The following is a 15157-nucleotide window of genomic DNA, read 5'->3' on the forward strand; positions in this document are numbered from 1 at the left end:
AGTGCTCAGAAATCACTTCAGATGGTGCTTGAGAAAACCATACAAGGTACAGGGCATTGAACCGAGGTAAGCCACAAGCAAGGCAATAATCCTTGTATGACTACACTAGTCCCAAACATATGCACTTCAAACCATTTATATTATGATCATTTTAATCTTAAGAAAAGTGACAAAGGACTGGAGAGACAGCATGGAGGTAGAGTGTTTGCCTTGCATGCAAAAAGAGGGTGGTTTGAATCCCAGCATCCCATGAGCCTGCCAGGAGCCATTTCTGAACATAGAGCCAGGAGTAACCCCTGAGTGCTACCGGATGTGACCCAAAAACCAAAAAAAAAAAAAAGTGACAAAAGAAAAATAAACTTTTCCCAGATTTCCTTAATATTAATATCTTATCTGACTACTGAACTCTACACTTATGTTTTTGTTAAACTATTTTTACTTAGGTACTAGGATTTATAATATTGTTGCCCATACTTTCATACTTAATTTTCATTTCAATTGTTTATACACTATATATATATAAAACCAAATACAATATAGCCAAGAATATCCCAGAGTTGGGCCTGGAGAGATAGCACAGCGGTGTTTGCCTTGCAAGCAGCCAATCCAGGACCTAAGGTGGTTGGTTCAAATCCTGGTGTCCCATATGGTCCCCCGTGCCTGCCAGGAGCTATTTCTGAGCAGACAGCCAGGAGTAACCCCTGAGCAACGCCAGGTGTGGCCCAAAAACCAAAAAAAAAAAAAAAAAAGAATATCCCAGAGTTGATATTCCCCTTGTTAAGTATATGATGTGACAGGGTGCATTAGTCAATGTGTCCTACTAAAGGTGATGTTAAATATGATCATAGGATAAGGAGATGTCTGTCAGACTTATCTAATGTAAAAATTCTACTTCCTATGTTGCAGGGCAAGACATCTACAACCTTAATCTAACAAAAAGGGTTTTAGAGTCCTGGCTTTGGGGCACATATTATCTTTGTACTTCCTTAGCCTTTGTTTTAAGTTGTTCAAACTCTCAAAGACCAAGCAGAAGTGGGAAGTTTCTCCCAATGCAGGAAGCAATATTTGATTCCTTTCTATGGCAGAATCACAATGTTTTTACACATTTTCTTTCTTTCTTTTATTTTTAATAAATATATAATTTTTATTTTGAAAAAAAAAATTCTACTTCCTTTTTGCAACTCGAATATATTTGGAGTATAAAACTTTATTACAAGGATATCTATCTCGGGGCCGGAGAGAAAGCATAGAGGTAGAGCATTTGCCTTCCATGCAAAAGGACAGTGGTTTGAATCCCAGCATCCCATATGGTCCCCCGAGGCTGCCAGGAGTGATTTCTGAGTGTAGAGCCAGGAGTAACCACTGAGTGCTGTCGGGTGTGACCCAAGAACCAAAAAAAGGATATCTATCTTTCCTAAAATTTTCACTATTAAATTAAACATCTCTCAGTGGGCATTGCCTGCAACAATCATAACTATGAGTTTAGTTTAGTTTATATATTTTTTATTCCGTTTATGTTGTTAAACTGAACATTTTTCTAAGGAAGGATTGTCCCTATATAACATTTTCAAAACTCATTCATCTATTAATGTCAATATAGATTTGCAGGCAGTTATGTCATTATTGGGTATAATCAAAGCTGCTATTACTAATTTTTGTTAGTGGAAATGTTCTAGATTTAGCAATCAGAACTCTTTTTAGGATGGCTCCTGTGACCTTCAGGAAAAAAAATAGCACTTTAAATTAGATTTAACTTTCAATAAAAAACGTATTGTTGATGTTCTTCCCTTCTCTTGGACAACTAGATTAATTGATGCTAACCTGCGATAATGATTTCATCTTCATTTCTTCAGCAGCAGCAGTAGTAGCAACAGCAGTAACAGCAGAGATAGAATAAGTTGAAGTGCAGTAATAATGAATGAAAGAACTATCTTTTGAAGAAAGATTCTGAAACAAAGGAAGTGCCTGACCCCAAGACAGTGAATAAGAAAGTTCTAAATCTCCATTGGCTGTACTTATTTCCGTCATAATATCTTTCAGCTTTAATTCTTCTCTTTGTGAAATAGGATTGTGTAACTCAAGGAAAATAAATTCACTGGATCTTGCTATGAAAGATAAAAGAAACCAATTTTTAGCAATGCTATTTTTTCAGAGATTATAATTAAAACAATAAAATATTACTTTATAACTTATAAAGCATTTTGTATTTAGTTTTTAACTCCAAATAAGCTATTAGAATCTAGACACAAGATATCTACATGCACCTGACCCTGGTATAATCCCTGAAGACTATAAATGGAACCCCCAACAGTAATAATGATCCCTGAACTCAGAGCCAGGAGAAGCTGAGCACAGCCAAGTGTGGCCCCAAAATGGGAAAAATAAACTAAACACAATATTTATATTCCTCCTGCTTTAGAAATAAAACTTTATTGTACACTACGACATCACCATATTGTGACAGTGTTAGTAAACATTTGTTCGTAAATGTATAAATAAACTAATTTTCTTTAAATTAAAGGGAAAAATACATTATTTTTCTATGGCACCCATAGGGGAAAATGAAATAACTCAAAGAAATGAGAGCATTCCTTCTTGCATGCACCTGAATCCAAGTTCAATCCCAGGAATCACCTGATATCTTCCCATAGCATGACTGAGAATGTTCGCTGGGACCCTGTTCTAGAAGTATCTAAACATGCACCAGTTAGGAAAAAATGAAGTCATGTAATCTATTTATACATGGAGAATATCAAACTGTGTGAAATAAGTCAGATGGAGGGGACATTCATAGAGTAATTACACTTATCTGCGGGATATTAAAAATACTGTATGATGCGGCCGGCGAGGTGACGCTAAAGGTAAGGTGTCTGCCTTGCAAGCGCTAGCCAAGGAAGGACCGCGGTTCCATCCCCCAGCGTCCCATATGGTCCCCCCAAGCCAGGGGCAATTTCTGAGTGCTTAGCCAGGAGTAACCCCTGAGCATCAAATGAGTGTGGCCCAAAAAACCAAAAATAATAATAATAATAATAATTGTATGAGAATAATACCCAAAGACAATGGAAACAATGGGGAGAAAAAGAGCAATTAACACAGGGGGCTGAAACAATAGCTCTGCAGGCAGGGCCTTTGCCTTCCAAGTGGCTGACCCAAGTTCAATTCCCAGCATCCCATATGGTCCCCCGAGCCTGCCAGGAGTAATTTCTGAGCACAGAAACAGGAGTAACCTCTGAGCGCGGCTGGTGTAGCCCAAAATAAACAAAATAATAAAACAAGACAGAAGGGACCACTATGACAATAATAGTTAGAAATCATCGCTGTGGCCAAGAACGGGGTGCACAAGAAGGTAAACTGATATGCTTGATGCCCGTTCAGTAACAGTATTGCAAACCACAGTGCCTAAAAGGAAAAAAGAGAGGTTTTATAGAGGTAGACTGGAGGGTGGGGAGAAAAAGCACGGTTAGAGGGTAATTGGGGAAATGGGTAGTGGAAAATGAACAGTGGTGAAGGGATGGTTGTCAGAACGTTGTTTGACTAAAACTCAAATATCAACAACTTAACTGCATCTAATGGTGATTTAAAATATAAAAATACAGGGGCCGGGCGGTGGCGCTAAAGGTAAGGTGCCTGCCTTGCCAGCGCTGCCTTGGACGGACCGCGGTTCGATCCCCCAGTGTCCCATATGGTCCCCCAAGCCAGGAGCAACTTCTGAGCACATAGCCAGGGGTAACCCCTGAGCGTTACCGGGTGTGGCCCAAAAACCAAAAAAAATAAAAAATAAAAAAAAAAAATAAAAATACTTAAAGATAGTTTTAAAAAATAATAATAAAATAAAATATAAAAATAGCCAGCAAGATACTGTAGGAGTAAGACACTTTCCTTGTACAGAGCTGTCCGAGGGTCAAGCCCTGGCACCTACTGCTCAAGTCCACTATGAGTGATCCCTGAACTTAACAGGAATAAGCCTCAAGCACTGTCACATGTGGCCTACCCTCGCCAAAAAAGATAGCCAAAGATGGCAAATGATAAGTGATTATGGAAATCATTTAAGTTAGAAAATAATTTGACTTGGTTGAGTAAATTTATCATAGAAAACATGTGACAAAAATTCTTTTTTAATTCAATAAAATTAATTTCAATTTTATGAAATACACTCACTAACTTTGGGGACACAACTGGCTGTTTAGGGCTTACTCCTTGCTTTTAAATTATCTTAGGAAGGGGCCGGAGAGATAGCATGGAGGTAAAGCGTTTGTCTTTCATGCAGGAGGTCATCGGTTCGAATCCCGGCGTCCCATATGGTCCCCCGTGCCTGCCAGGAGCAATTTCTGAGCCTGGAGCCAGGAATAACCCCTGAGCACTGCCTGGTGTGACCCAAAAACCAAAAAAAAAAAAAAAAAAAAAAAAAATTATCTTAGGAAAAAACTATTTTATATACAGTATTTTTAAGTTATTCTAAAACCAAGACATTATATTATACTCACATTTCTGGCTTAATGAAGAATTATCTAATTGGATCTCAATGTCCTGAAGGTAATTTGAAGAGACCCAGAGAAAAAGAATAGCATGACTCCGTTTACTGTGCTCACCATCCTTTCTTTTCCATAACCCAAATCTCTTTATATGGGAGGTATCTATTAACAATGAAACCTCATTTAGGGAAACTGAAATACATAAAAGAAAAATTAATTAATCCATGTAAGATATGAAGTAATTCCCTTAAGGTTCTCAAAAAGAATAATATGCATTTTAAATATATTTCCAGTTCACATCACTAAACTTGGCTGAAACATTTCAAGCAGTACTATTAAAGTAAACCAAAGAACATTATAATTACAAAGGGTTAGATAATTAGGAAATGATCATTGAAGACATTTGGCCTCTGATAACATAGCACCTCAATTATATCCAAGAACAATAAATATGATGTAAAATTTTCATAAATTTTTAGGCAATAAAACTTTGTTCAAATTTTTTTTCACTAGGAGCCCTGATACCATTAGCTAAAAAAAAAAGAAAATAAAAAGTGAATGACGACAGAAGACTAACTTACCATGCAGAAAACAAAGCAAAGTATAAAAGAAAAAATTATACATTTCTATGTTGATCAATATTCCAGTCAAGACCTGAAATGCTATTGTCAGCTATTTTTTAAATTTATTCTCCTATATATTTCACTATACCAATTAACCATACTCAAAAGATTCTAAAGAACAATAAGAATTTCTGAATAGTCTGGCAGAAAGGTGCTTCTTTTCTAATTATCAGAACTTCAGAGCAACAATTCTGAATTGTTTTGTAAGTGAGCTAAAAAAAAATATGAATTTCATTCCAAAGAAATGAAATAAACTGGTATGAAGAAGTTCTGAAGATCATATAGTTCCAATTAAAAAAAAAACTGAGGAGGAAGGGCTGGTGTGATAATACAGCAGGTAGGGCATTTGCCTTGCATGAGGCCGACCCAGGATTCGATCCCTGGTATCCCATATGATTCCCAAGCCTGCCAGGAGTGATTTCTGAGTGCAGAGTAGGAAGTAAGCCCTGAGTGCCACCAGATGTGGCCCAAAAACCAACCAAAAAAAAGGAGGAGCTCAATAGTACAGCAGGTAGGATGTTTGCCTTGTAAATGGCCAACCTGGGTTCAATCCCTGGCAACCTATATGTTCTCTGAGCGCTGCTAGAAGTGATACTTTCAGGATCCCTGTTGCATGCTTTCTAATGCCACTGCAGCCCAGGACCCACAGTTGCCTGTGAAAACCCCGCCCAGAAGCACCTGTGGAAGTCATGTGAATAGAAGTGAGCTGGCCTCACCCACAAAGGGCAGAGCCAGATGAACCCAGCCACTTGCTTGGCTCCTCAGCTGCACACATCTAGTCAATGAACCCAAGCACAGCACGCAGAAAACATCACATTTCAAGTGTGACAATAGGGAAACAAGGCAGGCCAACACCATGCATAGAGAATGAAGATAGTAGCTCTCATGACTGAAAAAGTGCCAACCACCTAGTTACCCTCTCAGATAAGGAGTTTTGAGAATATTGGGGGCTGGAGAAATAGCACAGCAGTAGGACATTTGCCTTTCATGTAGCCAAAATGGGAGGGAACCCGGTTTGATTCCTGGATTCCAGATGGTCCTCCAGCCTGTCAGGGGTGATTTCTAGTGCAGAGTGAGCTGAATGCCTCTGGATGTGGCCCAAAAACCATTCAATGAATCAATGAATCAATCAATCAATCAAGAAATAATTTTTTTAAAAAAAGAGAAAAAATATGGAGAATGTTCATAGAACTCAGAAAAAGCATAGATCGAGCTGAACAGACCACAAATAAGAATCAAGAGGATATGAAAATGAAAATCAGAAAACTCCAAACTAAAATAACAGGTCGGAAAACGAAGTAGGCAAAATGAAAACCTCACTAGAAAGCCTCTCCAACAGAGTGACAGCAGCTGGAGACTGAATCAGTGAGCTGGAAGATGTGATGCATAACAACTCCATCCAATAAAAGAGACTGGAAAAGAGCCTTAAAGCAAATGATTAGACAATAGAAAAAGATACTCAAAGAATGTGAACATATGAAAATAGAAGTTTTTGGGCCAGAGAGCGTGGAGGTAGGGCGTTTGCCTTGCATGCAGAAAGACGGTGGTTGGAATCCCGGCATCCCATATGGTTCCCCAAGCCTGTCAGGAGCGATTACTGAGCATAGAGCCAGGAGTAACCCCTGAGCACTGCTGGGTGTGACCCCCACAAAAAAAAAAAAAAAAAAAGAAAGAAAATACAAGTCTTTGATAAACTTAACAGAAACAACCTAAGAATCATTTGAGTCCCAGAGACCCAGGAAGAAAATCCCCAAGACAAATCAGTCAAGGACATCATTGCAGAGAAACTCCCAGAGCTAGAATGCACACAACCAAATCCTGCATGCCCAAAGAATAGCAGCTACGAGAGATCCGAAGAAAGACACATCCTCAAGACACATCTTAGTCAAAATGATGAAACTAACAGATAGGGATAGAATACTGTAAGAATACTGTAAGCAGTAAGATCAAAAAAGGAAATTACATTCAAAGGAGTATCCTTAAGACTTACAGCAGATCTGTCCAAGAGACCCTCAAAACCAGAAGGTAATAGGGAGATATAGTAACAAAACTCAGCAAAATGAATGTTTTGCCTAGAATGCTTCACCCAGCCAGACTCACACTCAGTTTTGAAGGAAGCATACATGGATTCACGGATAAACAACAGCTCAGAAACTATACAGACTCAAAAACAGCCTTAAGAGAAAAACTGAGGGGCCGAAGAGATAGCATGGAGGTAAGGCGTTTGCCTTTAATGCAGAAGGTCGGTGGTTCGAATCCCGGAATCCCATATGGTCCCCTGAGCCTGCCAGAAGCAATTTCTGATCATAGAGCCAGGAGTAACCCCTGAGCATGGCCGGGTGTGAGCCAAAAACAAAAAATAAACAAAAAAAAGAGAGAAAAACTGAAAGGTCTACTTTAAGACAAGACAGACCAACAGACAAACCAAACTCCTACACAAAGATGAAAATAAATCTCAGGACAATTTTCTCTCTCAATGTCAATGAACTAAATGCACCAATTTAATAAATCAAAAAAACTGAATCCAACATTCTGCTGCCTACAAGAAACACATCTGAATAGACAGAGCAAACATAGACTCAAAATCAAAGGTTGAAGGGCAATCATCCAAGCAAACAACTTCCTTAAAAAAAAGCTGGAGGGGCCAGAGAGATATCACAGTGGTGTTTGCCTTGCAAGCAGCCGATCCAGGACCTAAGGTGGTTGGTTCAAATCCCGGTGTCCCATATGGTCCCCCGTGCCTGCCAGGAGCTATTTCTGAGCAGATAGCCAGGAGTAACCCCTGAGCGCCTCCAAGTGTGGCCCAAAAACAAAACAAAACAATACAAAAAAAAAGCTGAAGTGAGGGACGGAAGTGGCAGCACATGGTAGGCTGATCCAGGATGGACCCAGATTCGATTCCGGCATCCCATATGCTCCCCCAAGTCAGAAGCAATTTCTGAGTGCAGAGCCAGGAGTAACCCCTGAGAGCCGCCAGGTGTGGCCCAAAAAAAAAAAAAAAAAAAACAAAAGCTGGAGTAGCCATATAAATATCAGATGACACAAACTTTAGACTTAGATCATATCTTTATTCTTAGAACAAAAACTTACGTTTTAGTTTATATTTTAAACATTTTTGAATAAACCTCTCTTCCTCAATTTTTATATAATTCATTCTCTAAGAGGCTATTCTTTATTGTTGATTTACTTATTATCACTATTTACTCTAAATTATTTTACACATGAATGAGAAAATGGGCAGGAGCGACAGCAAAGTAGTAGGGTGTTTGCCTTGCACACCCAACCCAAGAATGGACCCAGGTTCAATCCCCGGCATCCCATATGGTCCCCTGAGCCTGCCAGAAGCAATTTCTGAGCCAGAACACCTAAGCGCTGCGTCAGATTTGGCCAAATCTCTAAGAATTGCAAGTATGTTTTCAAGGTATTTTGATATATTCAGCTGGGAAATAGTATTTTAAAAATCTTAGTTACCAGAACTAAAGTGAAAGTATAGCAAGTAAGGCTGTATTTGTCTTGCATATGGCAAACCCAGGTTTGATTCCTGCACCCCATAAAATGCCTGAGCCCGAGAGGAGTAATACAGGAATGTAGAGCCAGAAGTAAGCCCTGAGCATTACCAGATCTGGCCCAAAACAAACAAACAAACAAAAAACTCTTAACTACTATACAAAAGCATTTTACATGTTTACGTGTAACATGTAAACTTTTCTTTATGATTCCTTCCTTATAATTCCTATTTTCATATACTTTTATATACCAAAAATCTTATTACTAACTTCATTTATTAAACCACCTCCAATATAATTAGTCCATTAATATTAACTAAAATCACTAAAACATACTATTTTCAAGCTATAAAAAATGTACCAGATTTAAAGTTGCTTTGAAAGAAGAATTAAGTTGAAATAAATAAATTTACTTCAAATTCCATACATAAAAAATATGGAAAATTTGTGGTAAAAGATTTCAAATTTTTTTATTTTTTATTAGGGGGGTTATTGGGCCATAACTGGTGATGCTCAGGGGTTACTCCTGGCTATGAAATGCTCAGAAATCGCTCCTGGCTTGGGGGACCAGATGGGACACCAGGGGGGATCAAACCATGGTCCATCCTAGGTTAGCACATGCCAGGCAGACGCCCTACCGCTTGTGCCACTGCTCCGGCTCTTCAAAATTCTTTCTAACCATTTATTTTATACAGTGAAGAGATTATAATCAGACAATAATTTAATGAGTCCATTGTGCAATAAAACAATTTTCAAATTTTTTGTTATTTAAGTGTTTTCAATAATTTCATTACTTTTTAATTGTAACAAGAAATATATAGCAAATTATTTCCAAATGCTGAGGAGGCAGTTTTGGGAGTGGGTGGGAAACTAATGACAATAGTGGCAGGCACATTATACCAGTAGAAGGATTGTCATTTGAATATTGAATACCAGAAGTAATTATATAATGAACAGCTCTGTAAGTCATGATATTTAAATAAATTTTAAAAGGAGGTTATAAGAATTAATTGGTAGCTTACCTTGAAATGGAATCTTAACATACTTTGTTGTGAACTAAAAGAAAAATTAAAAAATAAATAAATCGGCATACTGTTCAAAATGTGTTACTATTTAATTCTTTTCAATTTTCTTTTTCAAAACACAAATACATATTGAAAATTCACACTTAAGTGCTCAAGTCTTCGTATGAATAAACTAAGATTTACCTAAAGAGAATTAAGTTTTACATAAGTTTGAGAACCCTATACAAATTTAAATTTTCAATATGCCCATTTATAAAATCAAAGACTCAATTTAATATTTTCTGAATATTTAGAGTAAAATATAGTCCCATAGAATGTAGCATAAAGCGGAATTTGACTTTTTAGTGGTATTCTCAGCAAACGTCTCTTAATTCTAAGTTACAAAGCAGTGTATTTAAGAGATTAATTTGCAAAATGTATAAAGAATCTGAAAACAAAAATCAACAACCCAAGCCAAAAAATGAATATAAGATTGGAGATGTCTCAAAAAAAAAAGAAAAAAGAAAGCCAACAGCACATAAAAAATATGCTTTCCTGCACTTACCATTACACAAATGCAAATCAAATTCACAATAAAATATTACCTTCACCTATTAGAAAAACTTACATCAAAAAGTGGAAATGATATGTGTTGTGGAGGTGAAAGTAGAATAAATTCTGTTAGTGAGAAAGTAGATTGGTACAAACCTAATGGAAATCAGTATAAAGATTCCTTCAAAAGCTAACTAAAGAGAGTTCAATGGACTGAGATCATACTGTGCAGGCACTAGAACAAATTTTGATCCCAAGCATTGTTCCCCATTGTTTCCCGAACTCTGCCAAAGCAAGTCTCCAACACCACTAATGTGACCCAAACCCCAAAAAGGAAGCAAAACAAACAATGGTGAGCAAGGATGGTGCTTTAGCACTTAGAATGAGTAAAGTTCTGGGACTGATCACCAACACTACTAAATTATAAAAAACAAACAAAACTAATAATGAAAGTAACTATAAACCAGAAATGTCATCCCTGAGCATTTATTAGAGGATATAAAAAAAACAATTTGAAATGATATTTGCTTTTCTGTATTTATAACAGCATTATTCACAATTATCAAAGCATGGATCAACTGAAATGTTCTCCAAAGAATGGATAAAGAAGCCGGGGTCTGTATATAGAGTGCCAAATCCTTTTGTTTTTAAACATAAAAATCTAATGTAAAGACTATGGAATGACATACTCTAGAAAATCTGTGAGAGCTGTGTCAGTTAAACAAAATTAAAGATGTTCTTTAAAACTTTCTTTACAGGGGGCTAGAGAGACAGCACAGTGGTAGGGCATTTGCCTTGCAAGTAGCCAACCCAGGACCAACAGGGGTTTGCATCCTGGCATCCCATATGGTCCCCGTGCCTGGCAGGAGCAATTTCTGAGCAGAGACAGGAGTAACCCCTGTGTGTCGCAGGGTATGGCCCAAAAACAAAGCAAAACAAAAAAACTAACTTTATTTACAGAGCTGGAGAGATAAGCTCAAAAGTCTATATAGAACATGCTCTGCATGCAGGACGCCTGGGTTTTAGTCATAGATCTTATCATTGGCAACACAATGTGCCCCCACCAAGCCCTACTGAGTGGCTATAAATAGAAATAATAATTATTATTTATTTATTCCTTTAATTATTCCTTTATTTGAAGTTTGACTTTATTAATCTTACTACCCATTTCAAGTCGAACTGTCTAATATCAACTATGAATACCCCACTGTTGAATATCTGTTGGATTTTCTTCCTCTGAATAATCAATAATTATCATAGTTATTCAGAAATTTGGCAATTACAAATAACTAAACAGAAATAATTAAACCTGAGTCTAAAATAGGAAAAGATTCTGAAATGTGAATATTCTTTAAAGAATAACATATCAAGCATGCCAAGATCATAAATATCTGAAAGCTGGTGATCATGGAATATTAATTTTAAACCTGATTGTCCTGTGTTTTCAACTAAAGCAATTTAACTATATTTATGATCTACAATTACCTTAAGTTCCAAGAACTTGCTGGATTTGACTGTATATGCTGTTTACTCCATTCAGATCAGGCCCTGCCCTGCCAGATCGTCAGAAAAATGTCTCTACATCTTAAATCATATGCTCTGTCTCTCTAGTCTTCTGAGATTCCTCCAGAATATATATACTCATTATCAAATGCATCCTTCTTATACATTCCACTGTATAGTTTACCAAGAGGTAATTTTTTTTTATTTTATTTGTATCTGTATTGTCCAATAGAATATAAACTCCCTGAAAGTGAAGTTTTTTTTGGCTCACACCTAGTTGTGCTTAGAGCTTACTCTTGGCTTTGTGCTTAGACATCACTCCTATCGATCCCAGGTCAGCCAAATGCAAAGGAAGCGCCCTATTCTCTGTACTATCTCACCAGCTTCCCAGTCTTACCATTTTTATATGCACTGCTCTACTCCTATCAAATAGAAATAAAACTTCTGAGAAAATGCCTGAGTTACAATATGATGTACTTAATATAATTCACCTAGCACTTACAAGCATCTACTTTAGTTTGAATGACTTATGGAAGACATATAATAGACATACAATCATTGTACCACCACTGATATTTCAAAGATAATATTCAGGTGATAAGGATATAAGTAAATATAAAACTTAATAGAACATAAGTACAATTAAAATATTAATGCCCACAGTTTCAAAAGAAGCTACATCTTGTGAGAAAGGAAAAATCAGAAAAAAAATTATTTTAAGAGGCAGAATTTCAAATAAGTCTTAAAAAAATTAGTATGACTACAAACAGAAAGCGACAAAATGATTTATGTGAGGAGGAATACTCGGAAGACTACATGAGCAGGAATCATTTGGGAGTTCCTTTTTTTTGGGGGGGTGAGGGGAGCAAGTGCAGAACTAAGACACACCCAGCTGTGCCCGGGGCAGCTTACTCCTGGTTCTGCACTCAAGGATCATTTCTGGCGGGCTCAGGGGACTATATGAAATGCTGAGGATCAAACATGTGTCAGCCACTTGCAAGGCAAGCACCTTACCCACTGAACTATCTCCCCAGCACTGTTCTGAAGTTTTTTTAAATAAAAAGATGAGTTTAGGAATTTGAAAAAGTCACTTCAACATAAATCAATTAAAAGTAAAATTTCCTCGACAATAGAAACAGCTCTAGTGGTGAATTCAGTGAGGCTTATCCACATGTAAAGGGTGAAGAAGTACTCCCAAAATTTATGTAGTATTTTATTTTTCTTTCATCCTCCCAAAATGGATAGAATTTTAAACCAATGGCAAATCCATGAAATTTTATTCTTCGAGAGCATTTCTCTTCTGTCCTTTCTTTTTTTTTTTTTTTTTGATGTGGGCCAAAAACAAAATAAAAAAACAATTGCAAAAAAAACAAAAAAAGAAAAGGAAGGAAGGAAGGAAGGAAGGAAGGAAGGAAGGAAGGAAGGAAGGAAGGAAGGAAGGAAGGAAGGAAGGAAGGAAGGAAGGAAGGAAGGAAGGAAGGAAGGAAGGAAGGAAGGAAGGAAGGAAGGAGGGAGGGAGGGAGAAAGGGAGGGAGAAAGGGAGGGAGAAAGGGAGGGAGAAAGGGAGGGTTCTTCTGTCCTTTCAATCATAACCTGAAAAAAAATTATTTTACCACCAAACAACTTTTACAGCCTGAAAAATATTCATGTTGTTTTTGTTTTTGTTTTTTTCAAAAAATTATCAAAGCAGAGTTCTCATTTCAGAAGATTTTCCAGGGCCGGGCGGTGGCGCTAGAGGTAAGGTGCCTGCCTTGCCTGCGCCAGCTTTGGAAGGACCGCGGTTCGATTCCCCCGGCGTCCCATATGGTCCCCCAAGCCAGGAGCAACTTCTGAGCGCATAGCCAGGAGTAGCCCCTGAGCATTACTGGTTGTGGCCCAAAAACCAAAAAAAAAAAAAAAAAAAAAGAAGATTTTCCTATTTTAGGATTTCCCTTGAATTAGAGGCAGATCATCTACGGCCATACCACCCTGAACGCACCTGATCCCGTCTGAATTAGAGATAGATTTTGCAGTAATATAATGTCATGTCCAAAATATCCTATTTAAAATTAACCTTAATTTTATTTTCATTTACACTAAAAAGATTAACATCCTGAAATGCCTTGATCAAGATAAAAAATATTTCAATAATTTTTTGAAGAAAATGTACTTACTGTAACACAACCATTAGAAGCTCCTTTTATTCTTCCAATATAAACAGAAGTAAATATAAAATCCAGGTGTAGAGTCATCTCATTAGTTTGTGTAATATAAGAATTTTCCATAACTGGATTATATGAACATAATTCAGATGAAATCTAAAAAAATGAATTTAGAATACATATAATTCTTTTTTTTTGGGGGGGGGGGGGGTTGGGTCACAAAACAGCGCTCAGGGGTCACTCCTGGCTCTATGCTCAGAAGTCACTCCTGGCAGGCTCGGGGGACCATATGGGATGGCGGGATTCGAACCAACGACCTTCTGCATGAAAGGCAAATGCCTTACTTCCATGCTATCTCTCCGGCTCCTAGAATACATATAATTCTAAGTTTGTTTGTTTGTTTGGTTTTTGGGCCACACTCTGCAATGCTCAGGGGTTATTCCTGGCTGTCTGCTCAGAAATAGCTCCTGGCAGGCACGGGGGACCATATGGGACACCGGGATTCGAACCAACCACGTTTGGTCCTGGATCAGCTGCTTGCAAGGCAAATGCAGCTGTGCTATCTCTCCGGGCCCTCTAAGTATTATTTTTTCTTGTTTTGTTTTGTTTTTTTGTTTGTTTGTTTTGGGGCCACAACCAGCAGTGCTCAGGGGTTACTCCTGGCTGTCTGCTCAGAAATAGCTCCTGGCAGGCACGGGGGACCATATGGGACACCGGGATTCGAACCAACCACCTTTGGTCCTAAATCGGCTGCTTGCAAGGCAAACACCGCTGTGCTATCTCTCCGGGCCCTCTAAGTATTATTTTTAAAGCTGAAAATGATTTTCTTTTTCTTTCTTTTTGTTTGCTTTTTGGTTCACACCTAGTGGTGCTCAAGGGTTATTCCCGGTTCTGTGCTCAGAAATTACTCCTAGCAGGTTACTCCATATGGGATCAAACCTAGGTATAGAAAATGGTATTGGGCTTCTGTAGTTTGTAGTTCATGCAGAAAACATCTTTTACATCTCTACATCTCTTTCATTCTCTACAACCAACCCTCATTAGACAAAAATGAATAGATGTTTATAGATTAGTTCACAGATTCTATAGTTACTTAAGACAAACTTAAGTTTCTGTCTCCAGGTCATGCACTATTTTCTTTTCTTTTTTAAGGCAACATCTTACTGTGCCCCTTCGACTATCTCCTTGAGTCAGCAAGTGTTATTTCAACTATAAATAAAATTCTAAAATTACTTAAAGAAACAAGTAAGGTGGTCATTAACATGTGTGTGTGTGTGTGTGTGTGTGTGTGTGTGTGTGTGTGTTATTTTGAGTTTTGAATTTGTTTTGCCTTTTTTCTTTTCTTTTTTTTTTTTT

At 37.6% G+C, this 15157-nt stretch overlaps 1 protein-coding gene across 1 annotated transcript in view; it reads right to left on the bottom strand.

The window, feature by feature from the left end:
• SENP7 (SUMO specific peptidase 7) overlaps nt 1–15157 on the bottom strand; it is a 115447-nt gene that overhangs the window by 26796 nt on the left and 73494 nt on the right. The window contains exons 11-14 of the mRNA XM_049785597.1: nt 13814–13957; nt 9624–9657; nt 4485–4664; nt 1822–2105 (exon numbers count right to left, since the gene is read on the bottom strand). Coding sequence (XP_049641554.1) covers nt 1822–2105; nt 4485–4664; nt 9624–9657; nt 13814–13957 — 642 coding nt within the window. The remainder of the gene's footprint in view (nt 1–1821; nt 2106–4484; nt 4665–9623; nt 9658–13813; nt 13958–15157) is intronic.

The sequence above is a fragment of the Suncus etruscus genome, chromosome 13 (genome assembly GCF_024139225.1).
Source record: "Suncus etruscus isolate mSunEtr1 chromosome 13, mSunEtr1.pri.cur, whole genome shotgun sequence".
NCBI classification, from domain to species: domain Eukaryota; kingdom Metazoa; phylum Chordata; class Mammalia; order Eulipotyphla; family Soricidae; genus Suncus; species Suncus etruscus.